The sequence below is a fragment of the Halichoerus grypus genome, chromosome 15, assembly GCF_964656455.1.
Source record: "Halichoerus grypus chromosome 15, mHalGry1.hap1.1, whole genome shotgun sequence".
In the NCBI taxonomy this organism is placed as follows: domain Eukaryota; kingdom Metazoa; phylum Chordata; class Mammalia; order Carnivora; family Phocidae; genus Halichoerus; species Halichoerus grypus.
In genome coordinates, this window is record NC_135726.1 from 55,941,481 (window position 1) to 55,965,331 (window position 23,851).

The following is a 23,851-nucleotide window of genomic DNA, read 5'->3' on the forward strand; positions in this document are numbered from 1 at the left end:
GCTATCAATACCAATACTTGAAATCTATTGATGTAAGCACTGTATGTATGATGGTTCTTTTTGGCCAGAACTGGTTTTGATATTTTCAGTGGAGAAAACCGGCACACATACCTTTACTAGGAGATCAACATTACATCATTTTGATATTTGGTACCCCTACCTATGATGTGATGAGAAAGGAACTTCAGTTCTGAGTGTCTTTCCAAAATGCATAACCCCTGTTTAATGAGGAAAACTTAGACCAACCCAAAAGATGGACAATATACAAAGTACCTGATCAGTACTCCTCAAAATAATTGAGAGATGAAAAAGAAAAGACTAATGAATGGTCACAGACATGAGAAAATCAAGGAAACATGTTTTCTAAATGCATTATTGTATTCTTGGGCAGAAAAAAGATAGTAGTGGAAAAACTTGTGAAATATGAATAGAATCTGTAATACAGTTGAGTATTATACAATGTTGTCTTCTTAATTTGACAAATGTACCATAATTATATAAAGTGGTCACATGAGAGGAAGCTGAATAAGGTATATGTGAACTCCTTGTAGTATTTTGTGACTTTTATGTAAATCTAAGATTTTCTGAAAATAAAAAGTTTATTAAAAATAGATAAAACCTACATCAATTATATCTTAATAAAACTGGGAAAAATAGGTGTAACCAAATTTTATCAGTTAATTTCTCATTGTAAACATACTTCCATATTATAAAAAGTTTATGCATATCTATAGATAATATTATTATGCAGCTGTAATAATATCATAGGTGAACTTGTAGGATGGTAACTAGAGTCACATAAAATGTATGCATTAAAGTAAGGTACACTTGAAGAACAAAATCTTCAGTTATGTTCAGTTTCTATTTTGATCCTCTCATTATCCAAATTCTTACATTCTCACTGCAAGATTTGTTGTAAATTTTTTCTTATATGTTCCAGACATCTCCATTTACTTTTACTCCTAGGTAGTTTATATTTTGCAATTATACTTGGTGTCTTTAAAAAAAAAAATCATACCCTATACATTTTGTAGTATGGTACAGCAATTCATTTTAACAGGTTTATTGTCAAAATGTACATATAACATTTACCATTAATGAGTATACAATTCAATGACATTCACTAAGTTTATAGACTTGTGCCACCATCACCACAAACCAATTTTTAGAAATTTTCATGACCACCAAAAGTAACTGGATGGTTGTTTTGTTATTGTTGAATTTTGACAATTCTTTTTTTTTTTTTTTTTTTAAGATTTTATTTATTTGTCAGAGAGAGTGAGCACAAGCAGGGGGAACAGCAGGCAGAGGGAGCAGGCTCCCCACTGAGCAATGAGCCCGATGCGGGACTCAATCCCAGGACCCTGAGATCATGACGTGAGCTGAAGGCAGACGCTTAACCTACTGAGCCACCCAGGGATCCCAACAATTCTTTATATATTCTGAATACAAGTCCTTTATCAGATGTATAATGTGGAGATATTTTCTTCCAATTTCTGGCTCCACTCTTTACTTTTTAAATATTGTGCTTAGAAAGTACAAATGTTTGAAAGAAAAAAAAGTACAGATGTTTTAATTTTTATTTATTATTATTTTTTAAGTAGGCTCCATGCCCAATGTAGGGCCTGAACTCATGACTCCGAGATCAAGAATCACATGCTCTACCGACTGAGCCAGCCAGGTATCCGAAATACAAACATTTTTAATTTTAACTAAGTCCAATTTAATACTTTTTCTTTTATGGCTCATCCATTACTGTCTTGTCTCAGAACTCGCTGGCTAACTTATTTGGTTTATGAACATTATCTCCAGTTTGCCTCTCTAAATTTCATACTGTTAACCCTTATATTTAGGTCTGGGAAATATCTTTAGTTAATTTTTGTATATGGTTAGAGTTAAGGGTCCTAATTTATTTTTCTGCAAATAGAAATACAATTATCCCAGCATTGTTTGTTGAAAAGACTAATCCCATTGAATCATCTTGGTACCTTGGGAGAAAAGCTATTGACCTTAATATTTTTGGACTGTCAGTTGTGGTTGTACCTTTCTCATTGGCTCCAGACCCTTGATGGCCTCACTTTTTTTTTTTTTTTTAAAGATTTTATTTATTTATTCATGAGAGACAGAGAGAGAGAGAAGCAGAGGGAGAAGCAGGCTCCCAAGGAGCAGGGAGCCCGATGCGGGACTCGATCCCAGGACCCTGGGGTCATGACACGAGCCGAAGGCAGACGCTTAACCATCTGAGCCACCCAGGCGCCCGATGGCCTTTTAGTGGCCTTTCCCTGAGGCCCCAATCCCAGTCCCAATGTAGGTTCGTCCCAGCTGCTCTTTCCTTCAGTTGGTGATGGCCAATCTCACACCCATGAGGGAAGGAAGCACAAAATCATTCACCTTTAGCCCAGAAGGCTGACCTGCACTGTTTCAGTAAGAATCAAGTATGTGCTGGTTGCTACATTCTTAAAGGGCCTCATGACTGCCTGTAAATGTCATCCATAGTTAATATCAAACTGAAAGATAGACACCAGCGAAATCTTGCAAATGTAGTTTTAGGAGTAGAAATTCAAAGAAAACATTAATGATCTAATACTCCCGGCATGTCCCCCCGTCCTTGAACACTAAGCATATAACCACCAGTTTCATACAGCAAAAGTGCAGCTCCTTCCACGGAGGGGTCCTGTCCCTGAGCTACTTAAACAAACTTACTAAGTTGCACAGAGTACCTCTCAAGAATTCTTTCTTGACCACTGTGCTCAACAGTCCCGCAACAACACTGTACTAGTTACCCAAAATCTTTCTGTTCTTAAAAACCGCTTCCTGGGTGCCTGGGTGGCTCAGTCGTTAAGCGTCTGCCTTCGGCTCAGGTCATGATCCCAGGGTCCTGGGATCGAGTCCCACATCGGGCTCCCTCTTCGAGGGGAAGCCTGCTTCTCCCTCTCCCACTCCCGCTGCTTGTGTTCCTGCTCTCGCTGTCTCTGTCTCTGTCAAATAAATAAATAAAATCTTTAAAAAAAAAAAAAACCGCTTCCTGCAAGCAATTTTTCACCAGAAGCTTTCCGTGGGTGTCCGTTTACCGGATGTATTACTTTTTCTCTCCAGAAGTTCCTTCTCTGCTGCAGTATCCACACCTGAACTTCTATTGACTGTTTTGAAACTTCCTTTATTTTATTTTATTTTTTTTAAAGATTTTATTTATTTGACAGAGAGAGACACAGCGAGAGAGGGAACACAAGCAGGGGGAGTGGGAGAGGGAGAAGCAGGCTTCCTGCTGAGCAGGGAGCCCGATGTGGGGCTCGATCCCAGGACCCTGGGATCATGACCTGAGCCGAAGGCAGACGCTTAACGACTGAGCCACCCAGGTGCCCCGAAACTTCCTTTTTTTAAAAAATACAGAGTGGATAATATACATCCTGACCTTGTTACTTCCTGTCCAGCCCGCGAAAACGATTTAGCCCACACCATTTTTGCCTCCAAGAGCTTGGGTCTCTGGAAATCTACCCATTTTCCGCACCTGCCAACGTTGAGGATGAGCTATGAACGGCTTTTCACGATCTCGGCCATCCCTGGCTTGTGGCCGCACCGCCCCTTTGCCTTGTGTAACGGCAGGTGTCCCAACATGGCCGCCCCCACAGCCACAACGAGCGGGCGCGGACATATTGCCTCCCTGGAAATACGGCGAACTGTGGGTCACCGTTCTTCAAAGGCTTCAGGTCCTCCTCGGCCGCCGTAGGCTGACGAAGAGTTGGGCGACGTTCCGAGGAGGAGAAGCAGTTCGCGGAAGTGTTACGTTTAGACTCTCCTTTTGGTCTGGAGAAAATCAGGTCCCTGGGTGCTTTTATCCCTTGAAGATTTTTCTAGTTTTTATTTTCTATTTTGTCCCGTAGGAGGTTTGTTTCTCACAGGATGACGTGATGTCCACAGGGTGGAAGTGGAGTAGGGTGAGCCTGTGGAATTGGCGGGGATCGATTGGGCCGAGCGCAGAAGTAGAGGTATTTGAAAGGAACCAGCCGGGAGTCTGTGACTCACCTGTCTGTGGTTAGGGTACTTTGGGGGTGATTAAGACGGTTAAGGGTCTGTAGAGCTCAACCACTGTGTCCGCGCTGCCGAGAGGTTGGGGTTCTGCAGATCCGTCCGCTGGTCGGTGGTGCAGGCGATGTGCAGATGATCGCAGCGTCTGGTCCCGGTGGGAGAATTGATTTGGGGCCCAGTGATATTGGGGCCCGGGTGGATGCTCATTACATCGGGGTGTCTGGCTCGGGTTTCGGATTAATAAGGGCGTGTGTAATCAGTGGTACGGAGAGATGCATGTGAGGGCTGAAGCTTTGGACGCCGAGGTCCCCGGGGCTGGAGTTCGGGTTGAGGTTCCAACCTCGGCTGTTGGGACAGAAGGCTGCAGAGCCCAGAACAGTAGTTCGAAACCCTCTGTTTTGTTTTTGTTTGTTTGTTTGTTTGTTTTGCAACATTTATTTATTTATTTGAGAGAGCGGGAATGAGAGAGAGCACATGAGAGAGGGGAGGGTCAGAGGGAGAAGCAGACTCCCTGCTGAGCAGGGAGCCCGATGCGGGACTCGATCCCGTGACTCCAGGATCATGACCTGAGCCGAAGGCAGTTGCTTAACCAACTGAGCCACCCAGGCGCCCTTTTTGTTTGTTTTTTAAAGTCTTTTGTCCAGGGGTTAACTGCAGACCGAAGGACTAAACCGCCACCCCTCTCCCCCGTCTGTTAAGCGTCGTCTATGGCAGCTTTCCCGCGGAAAAGGAAGAACTGAGTCCTTGTGCCAGGGATCTTAAAGTTGAAAATGTGTAATATCTATCCCTTTGCAGAAAATGTTTGTCAACGCCTGCACTCACCTCTTAATACATAGAAGCGGCGAACACCGGTGCTTCCTTGCCTGACATACATTCACACTTTATTCTTTGCTCACAGAATCCCCATTTTGTTTCGTATCCGTCCCTCTTGGAAGGTGACCTATATCTCGGTTTATTAGTAAGTACTGGTTGGTCTTAGTCATTGATGGTGGTTCCAGTTCCCATTGCTAATGACTGAATTTCTGTGAAATGAGCTTAGTATATTATATGGTGCAGTTCTAGCCAGCTGTATGCGAAAATCTGCTTAGTGGTTTCTGGAGGAGCATTTTCTCTTTTATATTAGTTAATTCCTTGAATCTCTTTTTCCGTGTCCATGATGATATTGTCTGAGTATAACCTTAATTTTCATTCCAGTTGCCAATGTTTATAGTTTGTTCTTATCTTAGTGTATTGGGTCCACTCAGCAATTAGGTGGTAGTGAACATACGTATGTGTCCAGTTGCTTACCCGTAAAATTCACCTGCTATATTGTCTGGAGTTAACATGTTTCCAGGAGGTTTAGATCATAAAATTATGATTTCATCCAGCATTTCAAACTTAGTGACCCAAAAATGTTCATAGTATTTTTTTCAAGACAAAAAAATGTCTATTTTACCTGAGTTATCCATTTCACTACAAATGGGTATGTTTTATTGGTATTTTTATTTTTTTGTGTCTTTATTTTTTTTAATTTAATTTAATTTTATAATGTTATGTTACTCACCATACAATACATCATTAGTTTTTGATGTGGTGATCCATGATCCATTGTTTTCGTATAACACCCAGTGCTCCATACAGTACTTGCCCTCCTTAATACCCATCACCGGGCTAACCCCTCCCCCCTCCCCCCTCCCCTCTAAAACCGTGTTTGTTTCTCAGAGTCCATAGTCTCTCATGGTTCATCTCTCCCTCCGATTTCCCACCCTTCATTTTTCCCTTCCTTCTCCTAATGTCCTCCATGCTATTCCTTATGTTCCACAAATAAGTGAAACCATATGATAATTGACTTTCTCTGCTTGACTTATTTCACTTAGCATAATCTCCTCCAGTCCCATCCATGTTGATGCAAAAGTTGGGTATTCATCCTTTCTGATAGCTGAGTAATATTCCATTGTATATATGGACCATATCTTCTTTTTTTTTTTTTTAAAGATTTTATTTATTTATTTGACAGAGACAGAGACAGCGAGAGCAGGAACACAAGCAGGGGGAGTGGGAGAGGGAGAAGCAGGCTCCCCTCTGAGCAGGGAGCCCCATGTGGGACTCGATCCCAGGACTCTGGGATCATGACCTGAGCCGAAGGCAGCCGCCTAACGACTGAGCCACCCAGGCGCCCTGGACCACATCTTCTTTATCCATTCATCTGTTGAAGGGCATCTCGGCTTTTCCCACAGTTTGGCTATTGCAGACATTGCTGCTATGAACATTGGGGTGCATATGGCCCTTTTCATTACATCTGTGTCTTTGGGGTAAATACCCAGTAGTGCAATTGCTAGGTCATAGGGTAGCTCTATTTTTAATTTTCTGAGGCACCTCCACACTGTTTTCCAAAGTGGCTGTACCAACATGCATTCCCACCAACTGCAAGAGGGTTCCCCTTTCTCCACAAACTCTCCAACATTTGTGGTTTCTTGCCTTGTTAAGTTTTGCCATTCTAACTGGTGTAAGGTGGTATCTCAGTGTGGTTTTAATTTGAATTTCCCTGATGCCTAATGATGATGAACATTTTGTCATGTGTCTGTTAGCCATTTGTATGTCTTCTTTGGAGAAGTGTCTGTTCATGTCTTCTGCCCATTTTTTTACTTGATTATTTGTGTTTTGGATGTTGAGTTTGAGAAGTTCTTTATAGATCATGGATACCAGCCGTTTATCCATAGTGTCATTTGCAAATATCTTCTCCCATTCTGTGGGTTGCCTCTTTGTTTTGTTGACTGTTTCCTTTGCTGTGCAGAAGCTTTCTATCTTGATGAAGTCCCAAAAGTTCATTTTTGCTTTTGTTTCACTAGCCTTTGGATATATATCTTGAAAGAAGTTGCTGTGGCCAATGTCGAAGAGGTTACTGCCTATGTTCTCCTCTAGGATTTTGATGGATTCCTGTCTCACATTGGGATCTTTCATCCATTTTGAGTTTATCTTTGTGTAGGGTGTTAGAGAATGGTCGAGTTTCATTCTTCTGCATGTGGCTATCCAATTTTCCCAGCACCATTTATTGAAGAGACTGTCTTTTTTCCATTGTATATTTTTTCCTGCTTTGTTGAAGATTATTTGACCGTAGAGTTGAGGGTCCATATCTGGGCTCTCTATTCTGTTCCATTGGTCTATATGTCTGTTTTTGTGCCAGTACCATGCTGTCTTGGTGATCACTGCTTTGTAATATAGCTTGAAAGCAGGCAATGTGATGCCCCCAGCTTTGTTTTTCTTTTTCAACATTTCCTTGGCGATTCGGGGTCTTTTCTGATTCCATACAAATTTTGGGATTGTTTGTTCCAGCACTTTGAAAAATGTCATTGGAATTTTGATCGGGATGGCATTGAAGGTATAGATTGCTCTGGGTAGCATAGACATTTTAACAATGTTTATTCTTCTGATCCATGAGCATGGAATATTTTTCCATCTTTGTGTCTTCAGTTTCTTTCATGAGTGTTCTGTAGTTCCTAGAGTATAGATCCTTTACCTCTTTGGTTACGTTTATTCCGAGGTATCTTATGGTTTTTGGTGCTATTGTAAATGGAATCGTTTCTCTAATTTCTCTTTCTACAGTTGCGTTGTTAGTGTATAAGAAAACAACTGATTTCTGTGCATTGATTTTGTATCCTGCCACATTACTGAATTGCTGTATGAGTTCTAGTAATTTGGGGGTGGAGTCTTTTCGGTTTTCCACATAAAGTATCATGTCGTCTGCGAAAAGAGAGAGTTTGACTTCTTCTTTGCCAATTTGAATACCTTTTATTTCTTTTTGTTGTCTGATTGCTGTTGCTAGGACTTCTAGTACTATGTTGAACAATAGTGGCGAGAGTGGGCATCCTTGACGTGTTCCTGATCTTAAGGGAAAGGCTCTCAGCTTTTCTCCGTTGAGGATGATATTCACTGTGGGTTTTTCATAGATGGATTTTATGAACTTGAGGAATGTTCCCTCTATCCCTATACTCTGAAGAGTTTTAATCAGGAAAGGATGCTGTATTTTGTCAAATGCTTTTTCTGCATCAATTGAGAGGACCACATGGTTCTTCTCTCACCTCTTATTAATGTGTTCTATCACATTGATTGATTTGCCAATGTTGAACTACCCTTGCATCTTGGGGATAAATCCCACTTGGTCGTGGTGGATGATCCTTTTAATGTATTGTTGGATCCTATTAGCTAGAATTTTCTTGAGAATTTTGGAATCCATATTCATCAGGGATATCGGTGTGAAATTCTCCTTTTTGATGGGGTCTTTGCCTGCTTTGGGGATTAAGGTAATGCTGGCCTCATAAAATGAGTCTGGAAGCTTTCTTTCTGTTTCTATTTTTTGAAACAGCTTCAGGAGAATAGGTATTATTTCTTCTTTGAATGTTTGGTAGAATTCACTGGGGAATCCATCAGGCCCTGGACTCTTGTTTATTGGGAGGTTTTTGATCACTGCTTCAATCTCCTTACTGGTTATTGGTCTATTCATGTTGTCAGTTTCTTCCTGTTTCAGTCTTGGCAGTTTATAGGTTTCCAGGAAGACATCCATTTCTTCCACATTGATTAATTTATTGGCATATAGTTGTTGATAATAATTTCTAATAATTGTTTCTATTTCCTTGGCGTTAGTCATGATCTCTCCCCTTTCATTCATAATTTTATTAATTTGGGTCCTTTCTCTTTTCTTCTGGCTAATTCTGGCCAGTGGTTTATTGATCTTATTAATTCTTTCAAAGAACCAGCTTCTAGTTTCGTTGATCCGATCTACTGTGTTTTGGGTTTCTAATTCATTGATCTCTGCTCTAATCTTAATTATTTCTCTTCTAATGCGTGGTTTAGGCATTGTTTATTACTTTTTCTCTAGTTCTTTAAGGTATAAAGTTAGTTGGTGAATTTGGGATATTTCTAATTTTTTGAGTGAGGCTTGGATGGCTATATATAACCCCCTTAGGACCGCCTTTGCAGTATCCCATAGGTTTTGGACTGATCTGTTTTCGTTCTCATTGGTTTGCATGAATTGTTTAAGTTCTTTGCTTTCCTGGTTGACCCAAACATTCTTGAGCAGAGTGGTCTTTAGCTTCCAAGTGTTTGAATTTCTGCCAAATTTTTTCTTGTGATTGAGTACCAGTTTTAAAGCATTATGGTCTGAGGATATGCAGAGAATAATCTCAATCTTTTGGTTGAGACTTGATTTGTGATCCAGTATGTGGTCTATTCTGGAGAAAGTTCTGTGTGCGCTCGAGAAGAATAAGTATTCTATTGTTTTAGGGTGGAATTATATATCTCTGAGGTCCATCTGGTCCAGTGTGTCATTCAAAGCTCTTGTTTCTTTGTTGATTTTCTGCTTAGATGATCTGTCTGTTGCTGAGAGTGCAGTATTGAGGTCTCCTACAATTAACGTATTATTATCAATATGACTCTTTATTTTGGTTAACAGTTGGCTTATGTAGTTGGCTGCTCCCATGTTGGAGGCGTAGATATTTACAATTGTTAGATCTTCTTGTTGATAGACCCTTTAAGAATGATATAGTGTCCTTCTGTGTCTCTAACTACAGTCTTTAGCTTAAAATCTAATTTGTCTGATATAAGAATTGCTACCCCAGTTTTCTTTTGAGGTCTGCTGGCATGGAAGATGGATCTCCATCCCTTCACTTTCAGTCTGGATATATCTTTAGGTTCAAAATGAGTCTCTTGTAGACAGCATATGGATGGGTCCTGTCTTTTTATCCAGTCTGCAACCCTGTGCCATTTTATGGGAGCCTTTAGGCCATTCACGTTGAGAGTGATTATTGAAAGATTTGAATTTATTGTCATCATGTTGCCTGTGAAGCCCTTGTTTCTGTAGATTGTCTCTGTAAATTTATGTTCTATATGACTCTTGAGGTCTTTCTCCTTTTATTGAACACCGCTTAATATTTCTTGCAGGGCCGGCTTAGTGGTCACATATTCTTTCAGTTTCTGCTGGTCTTGGAAGCTCTGCATCTCTCCATCCATTCTAAATGACAGCCTTGCTGGATAAAGTATTCTTGGCTGCATGTTCTTCTCATTTAGTACCCGGAATATGTCTTGCCAGCCCTTTCTGGCTTGCCAGGTCTCTGTGGATAGGTCTGATGTTATTTTGATGTTCCTCCCTCTGTACATAAGTAATCTCTTCCCCCTAACTGCCCTTAGGATGGTTTCCTTGATTCTAAGATTTGCAAGTTTTACTATTACATGCTGGGGCATTGGCCTGTTTTCCTTGATCTTGGGAGGGGTCTTCTCTGCTTCTAAGACACCAATGTTTGTTTCATTCCCCAGATTAGGGAAGTTCTCAGCTACGATTTGCTCAAATATATCTTCTAGTCCTCTCTCTGTCTCCACCCCCTCAAGGATCCCAGTAATTCTGACATTGGAACGTTTCATGGTGTCACTTATTTCTCTGATTCTGTTTTCATGGATTTTGAGTTGTTTCTCCCTGGCCTCCTCTTTATCCTTCTTTTCTATCAATCGCTTCTCGGCCTTTTGGCTAAGATCAAGTGTAGTATCCTTCTTTTCTATCAATTGGTCTTCTAGATCACTAATTGTTCTTCTGCCTCGCTTACCCTAGTTGTTAGATTATCTAGATTAAATTAGATTGGATCTCATTGCCAGTTCAGCTTTCATTTCTGCCCTTAGACACTCTATGTTGCCATTAATCGATTTCTCCATTCTAGCTATTGTCTTCACAACTGCTATCCTGAATTTCATTTCTGACATCTTGGTTATATCTGTATCCATCTGTAAATCTGTGGCAGAAGTCACAGTCTCTGAGTCTTTCCTATTTTGGGGGTTCCTCCTCCTAGTCATTCTGTTGAGGGATGGTTGAGGGAATGTACAGAGTCCATCTTATTGACCACAACCCAAGCAAGATGCACCTGTTTTCTAGGGACCTTAGGGTTGTTGGCCTCTTGTTCTCCCAGGCTGTCTTCTGGGGAAGGGGCCTGTCCCGCTGTTACTCAGGCAACCCTGTTTGGGCGGAGTTGCCCTGCCTCCTGTTGGGGGGGGGGATTGGCTCAGTGAAAACCGGTTTTGGGGGGCTTTTGTTCTCTGGCGGCTTTCCCTGGAGGCTTTCCATGTCTCTTCTGAGAGTCAGAGCAGAAGAGATCATTTCCAGTCCTCTGCCTCAGAACAGAGAGATTGCAGTCTGTTCTTTAGTGAGCTTTCCAGGCCACACTATCTCTGTTTCTGTCTGTGCTGCTATAAACTGCAGCATCCTGGTTTGTGTGCCTCTCAGCAGGACTCCCAGTCCTCGCCTCCAGATTGGGGCTCGGGGGCACATCTCTGCCCTTTGTGCTTCTAAAACTGCCAGCCGCCCCCCAGTGTGCACGTGGGGCCCCGCTGCTCCCATTTCAGTCTGGGGGGCTGCCCTAAAGTCCTTTCCCTGCCGCTATCGGTCTGCGAGTCTGTGCCCCGTCCGCAGCGTGGGAGGCTTTTGGGAACTGGGGGTGCGGGATCCCCAAGGCTCCCTCCCTGCTTCATACCTTGAAACCAACCGCCTGTGATACTCTGTTTGTAGAGATCCAGATATATTTTCTTACATCTCAGGCTGATTTTGTGGGTGTTCAGAGTGGTCTGGTAGATATCCAGCTCAAATCCGGGGACTGGTTGGAGTAGGGTCCCCTACTCCTCTGCCATCTTTTCCTCCCCCTTATTGGTATTTTTAAAGAACAGGCTTTTGGAGTTGTTGAGCACTTCTGTTTATTGTTAGTTTAAAAGATCTAGAAGTTGATCTATATAAAAGTAATGTATATTTACATAAAGCCATCATTGCCCAGGCCAAGAAACAGAATGCTGCCAGCACCCAGTGATGTGCTGTGAGCCTCTTCCCAATTATATTGCATCCTCACACCCAAAGGTAATTACCGTCCTGCTGTTGATATCAAGCACTTTAAGGCTTTTCTTTATAGTTTTATCATATTAAAAAATCATTCCTAATCATATTTTATTTAGTTGTGCCTATTTCTGTGTGTCATTGTAATTATACTTCATGCATCTTTAAATGTGAGGCTGCTTTTCCTCAATATTTTTAAGAATGATTCATGTTTTTGCACATAGGTGTATTTGTTTTTGCTCTGCAATAAGAGTCAGGCATATTCTGTGAAAGTCTCTCACTTATGCTCCTATGTTTTTGTAGTACAATCCTTTAAAAACATGGAAAGCATTCTTAGCTTGCAAGCTGGATAGAAGTTGTAGTTTCTGGGGTGCCTGGGTGGCTCAGTCATTAAGCCTCTGCCTTCAGCTCAGGTCATGATCCCAGCGTCCTGGGATTGAGCCCCGCATCAGGCTCCCTGCTTGGCGGGAAGCCTGCTTCTCCCTCTCCCAATCCCCCTGCTTGTGTTCCCTCTCTCACTGTGTCTCTCTCTGTCAAATAAAAAAAAAAAAAGTTGTAGTTTCTACATAGCATTCCATGTTTTGAGTATTTGGCAGGTTTTCCTATTAATTAAACATATTGTTTGCAGTTTGGATTGTTAGGAATAATGCTGCTGTGAAAATTCTTGTCTGTTTTCTGGTTCAAATGTGCCCTTATTTTGGTGTGAAGGGTGGTATAGCTTAGATGTATATCTCAGAGTGAAATTGCTGTGTCGCAGGGTGTGTTTACCTTCAGCCGAAATAGGTGATGCCAGAATGTTTTACAGAGTGGTTGTACCATTTATAGTTCTTCCAGTAGAATATCATTTGCTTTATAGTATAGTTTATGTAGCATGTTAAATATCTTTCCATACCCTAATATCATTGAGAGATTTTCCTATATTCTTAAAGATTTATTGATTTGCATCTTTCTTTTTTTTTTTTTTTTTAAAGATTTTATTTATTTATTTGACAGAGAGAGACACAGCGAAAGCGGGAACACAAGCAAGGGGAGTGGGAGAGGGAAAAGCAGGCTTCCCGCGGAGGAGGGAGCCTGATGTGGGGCTCGATCCCAGGACTCTGGGACCCTGACCTGAGCTGAAGGCAGACGCTTAACGACTGAGCCACCCAGATGCCCCTGATTTGCATCTTTCATTAACATTGATAGCCGTCCCCTACAGTGATTTTTGTATATGTTGTGAGGTGGGGTTCAGCCATCTCCTTGTCCCCTCACCCCCAGCTTGGATATCTGATTGTCCCTGCATCGTTTATTTATTTATTTATTTATTTATTTATTTTAATTTTATTTATTTATTTGACAGAAAGACACAGCGAGAGAGGGAACACAAGCAGGGGGAGTGGGAGAGGGAGAAGCAGGCTTCCCATGGAGCAGGGAGCCTGATGCAGGGCTCGATCCCAGGACCCTGGGATCATGACCTGAGCCGAAGGCAGACGCTTAACAACTGAGCCACCCAGGCGCCCCCCTGCATCGTTTTTTTAAAAGACAACCTTAGGGGCGCCTGGGTGGCTCAGTTGGTTAAGCGTCTGACTTCGGCTCAGGACCCCGAGATCATGACCTGAGCGGAAGGCAGACGCTTAACTGACTGAGCCACTCAGGCACCCCAGAGACATGACATCTATAAAATGCTTGGTTTTCTGAGTCATTGTCATAGTCCATCTTACTATTTATTTAAGTCTTACGATTTCAATATTTCTTCCTACTTACCAGATACTTTTGATGTTCTTCAAAAGAATGCTGTTGATAGATTTTGTCTGTTGATAGGCTGTTCTGTCAGTTACTGGGAGAGGTGTTTTGAAGTCTTCTATTGGAATGATTGATTTATGCTTGTTTTTTGGTCCATTTTTGTTATATACATTTCAAGGCTATATTGTTAAGTGAATAAAAATTGCCAATTTTTATAATATGGTGAATTGAACCTCTCAACCTGTTTCTCTTTCTCTGTAGAGAAATAATGGGCTTTCTGGTCCATTTTGTCTGAGAATATAGTTACACAGATTGTGTATGGTTACTCTTCCATGGTATATCTTTTTCTAATCTTTTGTTCTTGAGCTTTCCATATCATCGTTTCAGACATGTAACCTATAATAGCATGTTATTAGGTTTTAAATTTTAGTCCAGTCGGACTATCTTGAGACGTTTGTGTTTAATTTACTGAAATCCTTGTTTTGTTTATACTTCATATAATTCTTAGTATATTTTGTTTAAAAACAGTCATCTAAGTGCATTGTAGTTACCCCACTTGGTCTCAGTTCCTTATTCTTTACTTTTTTTTTGCCTTGTTTTGGATGAATTTCTTGTCATTATATTTCCCCCTTCTGTTAGCATGAAAATTATGTACATTAGGAGAGTTGTTAGTTTTCATCATGACACTAGAGATAACATACAGCATGGAACCTTCCTTTGTCAAATTCTTATATTAATTAGTACTTTTACACTCTTCTCCAATGATACAGGACTCTGAGAACACTTCAATTTCATTTACCACTCTCTAATTTATTTACAATATTCTGTACTTATGTCTTTATCCATTTAAAACTTCCTAAGATATTACGAGGCAATAATACATAACTTGTAAGACAATGCCTCTTATTTGCCCAGTATATTGGTTTTCAAACTGAAGAGCTTGTACTCACAGACTGTTCAGAAGCTTTGAAGAGTTACCTGAGCACTCATGGCTTAAAGGAAAACTGCCCCGATCCTCTCCTTCTGTGTGGTCTGTTTTATAAAAGTGGTCTGTGTGAGATTCCCCTTCTCCTGAGGCATGGTGCTGGGGTAGATCTCATTTTCCTCTTCTCGTGTCACACTCACCCCACTTACACATCACAGAATGAAGGAAAACCTCCACTGCATTCAGAACCTCAGGCTTTACTGGTCAGACGAATAAGTCTTCCGGGGCACCAAATAAAGGGACACTTAGCAGTACTGTGTGCACGTGTTAAGGTGAGTGCTCGGGAGCAGTGACAGCGTGTGGACCCAGAGGAAGTGCACCATTCAGACTACATTGTCTCCTCACCCCACAGGTCCTGATGCCCCAGGAGCAAAAGGATTATGTGAAGGAGGAAAAAGTTACAAGATGTGGTGTCAGTTTTTATGGGGGCACGCCTGACCGAGACTGAGATTTCTGAAGAGAAACTAAAAGTAGATCCAGAAGACACAAGGCAGAGCTTCCCCACCGCCATCTGTTTTCAGGGAGCAGAACAAATGACCCAGGCCCAGGTGACTTTCGGTTTGTTTTATTCTTTCCTTTGTTCCCTAACAGAGTTGTAGAGGCCTGTAAGAAATCAGTTGCATTGGGGCGCCTGGGTGGCTCAGTTGGTTAAGCGACTGCCTTCGGCTCAGGTCATGATCCTGGAGTCCCGGGATCGAGTCACGCATTGGGCTCCCCGCTCGGCGGGGAGTTTGCTTCTCCCTCTGATCCTCCCCCCTCTCATGCTCTCTCTCTCTGTCTCATTCTCTCACTCAAATAAATAAATGAAAAAAATTAAAAAAAAAAAAAATCAGTTGCATTAGTCTGAAAAGTATACATACATGTATCTTTTGTCTGCATATACACATGGATGGTGTTTCTAGGTTAACAAGAAGATTGAACTTTTACGTGCTATAGAAATTTCTCATTGAATGAGTGGACGGATGACTGTGCACAATTACAGAATATTTAATCAGGCATTTGCTTCTTCCACAATGTGTCAAAATAAAAACCCCACTAGATATCTAGATACAGCCTATAGAGTGGAAATAAGTAGAAAAATTTTAACATTTCTTCTATGTCATCAAAAGGATATCACTTCATTAGAAAACACTGTTATTACAGGAATCCCTGACATTTGATGATGTGGCCGTGGACTTCACCTGGGAGGAGTGGCAGCTCCTGGCCCCCGCTCAGAAGGACCTGTACCGGGACGTGATGTTGGAGAACTATAGGAACCTGGTATCAGTGGGTGAGGACAACTCCCCAGTGTCACTTAGAGGGTCCCCATCAGTGGCCTTTCCTTTCTCAGCTTCTTAAAGCTCTGTAGTGTCTGTGTTGCTCTGAAGTGAGATTCTCAGTCTCCTCCCTGGCTCCAGAGACATGGGTATATTCTCCCTTCTCCTGAGTGCAAGCCATTACTTTGTACATATGTGTGATATCTATATATGATGACGTATATATATATATATCACATATACATATATATGAAATATGTATTTTTGTCTTCATCCCGAATTTTGGCACAGAGCTCCTATAACAGTTGTGATTTCCTAAGTTATAAGAGGATAAAGGTAAAATGGGTGTCTTTTGTTATTTATATAACAAGACCTTTTCAACCACATTTGAGTTTATGTTAATGAGGTGATTTTGGAAAGCCACTATATAACCTAAGGATGGGGTCTGGTTGCCAGGGGAACCAACCATCATTAGAGGGTTGGAACTTTCAGTTCCATCTCACCTCTGGGGAGGAGACAAGAGCTGGAGTTTGAATCTGTAACCAAAGACTAATGATTTAATTTAATTAATCATGTCTACTTAATGAAATCTCCATAAAAACCCAAAAGGACAGTTTTAGAGACCTTTTGAAGGAGGTGTGGGAAAAGTGCTCAGAGAGGGCATGGAAGCTCCATACCCTTCACACATACCTTGTACTATGTATCTCTTCCACTGGGCTGTGCCTGAGTTTATAATAAACCAGTAATGTAATAAGGAAACTTTTCCTGAGTTCTGTGAGTTGCTCCAGCAAATTAATTGAATCTGAAAAGGGGCCATGGGAATATCTGATCCATCAGAAGCCCAGGAAACAATTTGGACTTGTGACTGGGGAAGTCTCTGGGAAGTGGAGAGGGTGTGCAGTCTTGTGGGAATGAACCCCTTGAAGCCATCACGAGGTGGAGAATGTCAGAATTGAGTTAAATTGTTGGACACCCAGTCAGTGTCCTTTGGTGTCACGGGAGTTCCTTGGTGTGTGAAAACCCCATGTAGCAGGTGTCAGAAGTAAAGTACTGTAGTAGAGTATCAACAGTAGACGAGACACACAGTGCAGTATGTTTTTCCTTTATAATGTCCTTAACTATAACATTCTGTGGTCTTCCCAGACCTCAAGCCTTCTTCTGTCTTCTGTCATTTCCCACAAACAGGTTTTCACACCAGCAAGCAAGATGTGCTCTCCAAGTTGGATCAAAGAGAACCAACATGGACAGTGGAAGAAGACATCCCCTGTCAAACCCATTCAGGTGAGTCAGAGAACCAGGAGGGGGCCAGAGTGTGGAAATCATATTCTAATTGGCCAGATAAGAGGCACAGCTGTGAGAGGGTTGGAGGATAGGTAGGCAGTGCCTCCCTGCATCTCTCTCCTGATGTGTGACCTCTTTTTCTTCATAGGAATTTAGAGAAAAATGTACCTTTTACCTATTCTGGGATCTATTCCATTTTTATTTTATGTACATCTTATTTTTTTTTTTTTGCTTATTTGCATAGTTCTCTTTTTCTTGGGATTCTCAGATCTTTCCCTTCTTCATACTCTTCTACCTTCCTTGCCATAAATGTCCACTGTCCAGAGGCCTCTCCCCAAACAGTAAACTTTGAATTCTTTACTGTCTTCTAACTACTGCACCTTTCTGTCCCATTGGTAATGTTGATTTTTCCTTCCTAACCTCCTTCCCATCCTGGATGCTGTGCCCCCAAAGTAAACTGGTCTTCACTGGGCCCTTGTCCTCACTTTGAGGTCCTCCAAAGGTTCTGTTTTCCATTTTCTCATCTGGTCTCCTAACCTTTCAAACCTTTTTTCCTTCCTTCCTTCCTTCCTCCCTTTCTCCCTCCCTCCCTCCTTCCCTCCCTCTCTTGTTTTATTTATTTAAGTAATCTCTACACCCAGTGTGGGACTCCTGCTCACAACCTCAGATCAAGAGGTTGTGAGCAGGAGTCCCATGCTCATGCTCCTCTCACTGGGCCAGCTAAGCGCCTCAAAGTTTCTTTATTCTAATAAGCTAAGCTTCTTCTGTTCCCTGCAGGAGACTCTCAAACTGACATCTCCTCAAAGTGATCCAGCAGACTTTAGTTCTATATAATTCACTCATCCCCTTGGCAACTCTCCCGAGTTCCCAATAAGTGCAAGGAACTCTCATCCTCTTCCCTCCCAGGAAACCTCTGTAAGTTTAGGTTCTCTATACTCCTGTGCATCTTACATCCTGGCCATCCAGACATTACCTCAAATGTTCCATATATGCAGAGCTCTCTTCTTTAAAGAAGTCTCTTGTTCATGAATTTTAGCTAAAAAGATATTTTAGCATCCTCCATTCTCTATTCTAACCTAAGTCAGATCATAACTCATGCCTACTTTAATTCCTCTGTGTATTTACTAATTTTGGACTTTCTTCTCGTTCATTGTAGGTGTTACACTGTTGGGTTCATTTCCCTGAAACTTTTATTTTTTTTCCATCATATTCTGATGACATTAAGTCCCAGTTAACCACATTACCTGTCACATGACATGAAATTCTTTCTGTGATCTCCATAATATATTATCTTGCTCACACAAATAGAGTTTCTTCATCTCTCCTACACTCTCCCCACTGTGTTCTGTACACGTGATTGCTTCCTTCATTCATTCCTTTAAAAATTATTTTTTGATAGCAGTGTATGCTTGAGGGTAGGAGCAGTAAGAAAATGCATACAAATAGAGCAAGAGCTTTCATTCTAAGAGAAGGTTTAAAAAAATTAATCAAAATAAACAAATAAATAGCATGTCCAGAGAATGAAAAGTACTGTGATAAAAATTTAGTCACTATAACAGAATAGTAGGGGCTTGGTTTCCTCTTTAGGAATGGAACACCCCTCTGATAAGGTGCCTTAGAGCCAAGAGGTGAGGGAAATTAGCAGGCTGCTGGATTGGGAGTGTTCCAAGCAGAGAGCAAAGCAAATTTAAAAGCCCAAAGCAGGAATGTGTTTGAGAAACATTAAGGAGCTGTGTGGACAGAGTGGAGTGTGCTGTCGGGAACATGATGGAAATAAGATCAAAGAGGGGCGCCTGGGTGGCTCAGTCGTTAAGCGTCTGCCTTCGGCTCAGGTCATGATCCCAGGGTCCTGGGATCGAGCCCCACATCGGGCTCCCTGCTCAGCGGGAAGCCTGCTTCTCTCTCTCCCACTCCCCCTGATTGTGTTCCCTCTCTCGCTGTGTCTCTATCAAATAAATAAATAAAATCTTTAAAAAAAAAAAAGAAATAAGATCGAAGAGGCAGTAACAGCAGGGGGAAGGGAGAGTAAGATCATTCAAGTAATCCATTTCAAGGAGTCATGATTTTATTTCTAGTAAGATGAGAAAACATGAGGGCGCCTGGGTGGCTCAGTCATTAAGCGTCTGCCTTCGGCTCAGGTCATGATCCCAGGGTCCTGGGATAGAGTCCCACATCGGGCTCCCTGCTCAGTGGGAAGCCTGCTTCTCCCTCTCCCACTCCCCCTGCTTGTGTTCCTGCTCTCGCTGTCTCTCTGTCAAATAAATAAATAAAATCTTTAAAAAAAAAAAAAAAAAAAAGATGAGAAAACATGAGCAGTTCTTGAGTACTGGAATGACAGGCAGTAATTACGTGTTCAAAGAATCCCTCTGGTTGTTATATAGACAAGAGACAGTAGTGGGCAGGGGTGCCATACAGGAGGCTGTTGCACAACATGATGACAGATTGGTTGGCTTCGGTATGGGTGGAGGGGAAGTGCTGGTCACGTTCTGGATGTAGTCATTACAGAGGGCAGATGAGATTCGACATTTAAGTAAATATGGGCTTTGTGAGAGGAAGGAATGGATGGAGGTTGAAGGTAAGGCTCTGGGGGTGAAAACGGCCGTAAGGAACATTAAAACAGCATGACTGAATAATGAGTGCTTGGCCTTGCCTGTGATTTGAGGAATAGGAAATCCATGTTAAGGTACACTTGAGCAGGTAGATGAGAGATGTGAGTAGGTTCCCTGGGTAAGGAATGTTCCCAAGTAAAACTGGAAACTCAAAGGCCTGAGGCAGGAGTGTGGTCTGCAGAATTTACGAAGAGTAGACAGAGCAAGACTGGAAAGAAGGTCAACGGGGTAGTGGCTGGGGGTTGGGGTAGCAGGTCACATAAGGGTCTTTCATGGACATGGTAAGACCTTGATTTTATTCCTCATGAGATGAGAAAACATTGGGGAGTTTGGAGTGGAGGAGGCTTGACACGATATAATTTATGTTTGGCAGGATCACTTTGGCTGTTGTCTAGAAAGCAGACAGGAGCTGGCCGGGCAGGAACAGGAAAGCCAAGTAGGAGGCTGCTGCTGTAGCTTGAGAAAGTGACTGGCTTCCAGGAGGGTGGAAGGCATTGGTGTTGGTCCGGTTCTGGTTATGAGTGAGTGAGACACAGATGACAGGAGGTGCTGAGAAGTTCTGTCCTGATTAAAGGGAAGAGCGGAGGTGTCATCATTCACTGTGACGGAGGCGACATGTGGTGGAGGAGATTTGGGATGGGAAACCAGGAGTTCCCTTTTGGATGTTGTAGGTGACATGTGCTTGGAGCCCACCTGTATCATTATTGTTGCTCCCCAAGGCTGACTGAGACAATGAATCCTCCAGGGAGGCCTGTCTTCCTCCACAGTGTCACCTGATTTCCTGCATCTCTCTCCGTCTCCATTGCTCCTTCACACCAGTTTTCACAACGTGCAGCTGTCTTCCTTGTGTCCTTTTACCAAACTGCAGTGTGGGCTCCCTGAACATGAGGACTCTGTGTGTGTCCCCAGCATGAGCACCATGTCCTGTGCACAGTAGTCCTCAGTAAGGATTTGTGACGCGATTGAGTCTGTTTCTCCCCAGTTTGGATGAGGTGGCCCTCCAACCAGTGGTCTGCTGCTCATGGGAAATTGCGTGTATTTCACAGGCGCTGCATGTTTTGCGAGGCCTCATTTAGAAATCAGTCAAATCTGTATTTATTTATTGTGAATGATCCAACCTTGTTTTTACAATACTTTTATCTTTTGGGTTACTTATATTATTGTTTTATCTGATGTGCAGGAGTTGTATTGATACTAATTTCATAGTCATCACCAAATAGACATATGACATCAAGGGAGTCTTTTAATTGTTTTTCGTCCAAATCAAGATGATAAATGAATTCGTTATTCTTTTCCTTTCTAGAAACGTGGAAACTTGATGACTATTTGCCAGAGCACTTACAAAATGAAATCATGGAGAATAGCCTAGAACGATGGCACAAACAGAAAACATTTGAAAATAACGTTCATCAGAGCACAGCTCGTTTCGTGTTAAGGCAAAATCATGATATGTGTGACTTACATGGAGAAACTATGAAACCAAACTTAACTTTACCTCACCAGAGCAGAAGCTATGAAATAAAGAACCCTGCAGATCTTACTGGAGATGGAAAATCCTTTCTACATGCTATTAATGAACAGTTTCATCCCCAAATTAAATTCCCTGAAAGCAGAAAACTCATTAGTACTAAGTCCCAATTCATCAAGCATCAGAAAACGCAAAAAACAGACAAACCTCATGTATGCAGTGAATGTGGGAAAGCCTTCATCAAGAAGTCCTGGCTCACTGATCACCAGATCATTCATACAGGAGAGAAACCCCACAGGTGTAGCCTGTGTGGGAAAGCATTCTCCAGAAAGTTCATGCTCACCGAACACCAGAGAACACATACAGGAGAAAAACCTTATGAATGCACTGAATGTGGCAAAGCCTTCCTGAAGAAATCACGGCTCAATATACATCAGAAAACACATACAGGAGAGAAACCATATATATGCAGTGAATGTGGAAAAGGCTTCATCCAGAAGGGAAATCTTATTGTACATCAGCGAATCCATACTGGAGAGAAACCTTATATATGCAATGAGTGTGGGAAAGGCTTCATCCAGAAGACATGCCTGATAGCACATCAAAGATTTCACACAGGAAAGACTCCCTTTGTGTGCAGTGAATGTGGAAAATCCTGTTCCCAGAAGTCAGGTCTCATTAAACATCAAAGAATTCACACGGGAGAGAAACCCTTTGAATGCAGTGACTGTGGGAAAGCCTTCACCACAAAGCAAAAGCTCATTGTCCATCAGAGAACTCACACAGGTGAAAGACCCTATATCTGCAGTGAGTGTGGGAAAGCTTTTGCCTACATGTCTTGCCTTGTTAAACATAAGAGAATACACACAAGAGAGAAATGTGGAGATTCAGTCAAAATGGAAAAGCCTCCCTCAGAGAATCACAGCTTATCACAGACGAGTGGTGCCATGCAGGAGAAAGACCTTGTCAATACAGTGACTATGCACGTGCCTTCGGTGGCTTGTCAGACGCCAGTAAACATCAGTGGGCTCTTAGCAAATAGGAATGTGGTCCTAGTGGGACAGCCTGCAGCCAGATGTGCACCTTCAGGAGACAACAGAGGATTGACACAGGACAGAAACCTTATGAATGCAGTGAATGTGGTCATGCCTTCGGTGGTCAATTATGTCTTATTTTATGTCACAGAAAACCAGTAGGAGAAAGCTCAGAGACCTTCTATATGGAGAAGGGTTGAGCAAAAATTTCTAGGTCATAGTATGGCTGAAAAGTATATACTGAGAGGAACTATATAAATGCCGAGGCTGGGAAAGCCTGATCTCCTCATCCTATTAAAAATATGCATTGGGGCGCCTGGGTGGCTCAGATGGTTAAGCGTCTGCCTTCGGCTCAGGTCATGATCCCAGGGTCCTGGGATCGAGTCCCGCATCGGGCTCCCTGCTAGGCGGGGAGCCTGCTTCTCCCTCTGCCTCTGCCTCTCTCTCTCTCTCTGACTCTCATGAATAAATAAATAAAACATTAAAAAAAAAATATGCATTGATACACAGGCATAATCTGATGTCAACCCAAATACATACACCTCAATTGCTGTATTGTGTCTGTTAAAGGAATGAAGGAAGTCAGAGTTCAATAAGTGGAGGGAATAAGTCGGTGAATTTTAAAAACATACAAGGAAATTTGTATCTGGAATGCTATGAACGAAAAATCTGGAAAGGGCTAACATTGGGTGGGTGGGATATGGGGCATGTGTATATTAATTCAGTTTGTGCAGGCCAAGGTGAAGGATTAATTGGAAACTGGGATGTCTGCTGTAAACTCTTAGAAGTTTATTTTATGCAGAGGCACTTACGGAACAGCAGCCTTAGATTGAGTCAGTTCATTCATTTACTGAGTATTTGTTAAATACTCCCTTTGTACTGGGTTCTGTTTGAGGAGGTGAGGATTCAGTGGTGACCAAAGCAGAAAAAGGCCATGGTCTCTTGGAGAGAGCATTGAGGTAACCAGATTATCTTTAAGTGGTACATTTATACCAGCTAATCTAGTAAGAGGATGTAAATATCTACTCCAGGTGAAATAGATACTGTCTTGGTTCATTCTGGTTGATAAGATACACTGTAGCCTGGATGGCTTATAAAAAGAGAAATTTATTTTTAAAAAAAAGAAGTGCAAAGTTCCTATATAATAAAAGTTTCAAAACTTTCTAAATAATATATGAGAAGTCTTGAATAAATAATGAAAGAAAAAAATTTATTTCTGTTTTGGAAGCTGTAAGGTCAAAGATCAAGGTGCTGGCAGATTTGAAGGTCTGCTTCCTGGCTCACGGAAGGCAGTCATCTCACTGTGTCCTCACATAGGGGAAGGGCAGAGGCATTCTCTGGGATGTCTTACAAGGGCACTAATCCCGTTCACGAGTGTTCTACCGTCATGACCTAATCACCTCTCAAGGGCTTCTTAATACCATCATATTTGGGATTAGGATTCAATGTATGAATTTGGGGAGGACACAAACAGTCCATAGAAGATAATGGAGTATGGAAGTCCCCTCTTATATGAGGGGGATATATTCTAAGACCCCCAGTGGATGCCTGAAGCTAGGATAGTACTGAACATACAGTATGTTTTTTCTTATACAGACACACCTATGGTAAAGTCTATAAATTAGGCATA

General features: G+C 41.9%; 1 protein-coding gene and 1 pseudogene across 13 annotated transcripts; both read left to right on the forward strand.

Annotated features, from left to right (window-relative positions):
• Nucleotides 1-3,712: 3,712 nt before the first annotated feature.
• On the forward strand, nucleotides 3,713-22,918 carry LOC118543254 (zinc finger protein 350-like). Of its 13 annotated transcripts, none has more exons than XM_078063424.1 (7): nucleotides 3,739-3,986; nucleotides 11,811-11,890; nucleotides 14,732-14,845; nucleotides 14,926-15,121; nucleotides 15,717-15,843; nucleotides 17,015-17,110; nucleotides 21,023-22,918. In XM_078063424.1, exons 4-7 carry the CDS (start codon nucleotides 14,996-14,998, stop codon nucleotides 22,381-22,383), a joined length of 1,710 nt encoding a protein of 569 aa, XP_077919550.1. In that variant the 5' UTR covers nucleotides 3,739-3,986; nucleotides 11,811-11,890; nucleotides 14,732-14,845; nucleotides 14,926-14,995; the 3' UTR covers nucleotides 22,384-22,918. The 13 variants fall into 13 exon arrangements, with proteins under 13 accessions (XP_035960003.2, XP_035960000.2, XP_077919552.1 ...); XM_078063425.1 differs by having other exon boundaries at nucleotides 3,739-3,935; XM_078063427.1 differs by having other exon boundaries at nucleotides 3,767-3,818.
• On the forward strand, nucleotides 10,503-10,641 carry LOC118543281 (U2 spliceosomal RNA; annotated as a pseudogene).
• Nucleotides 22,919-23,851: the final 933 nt, after the last annotated feature.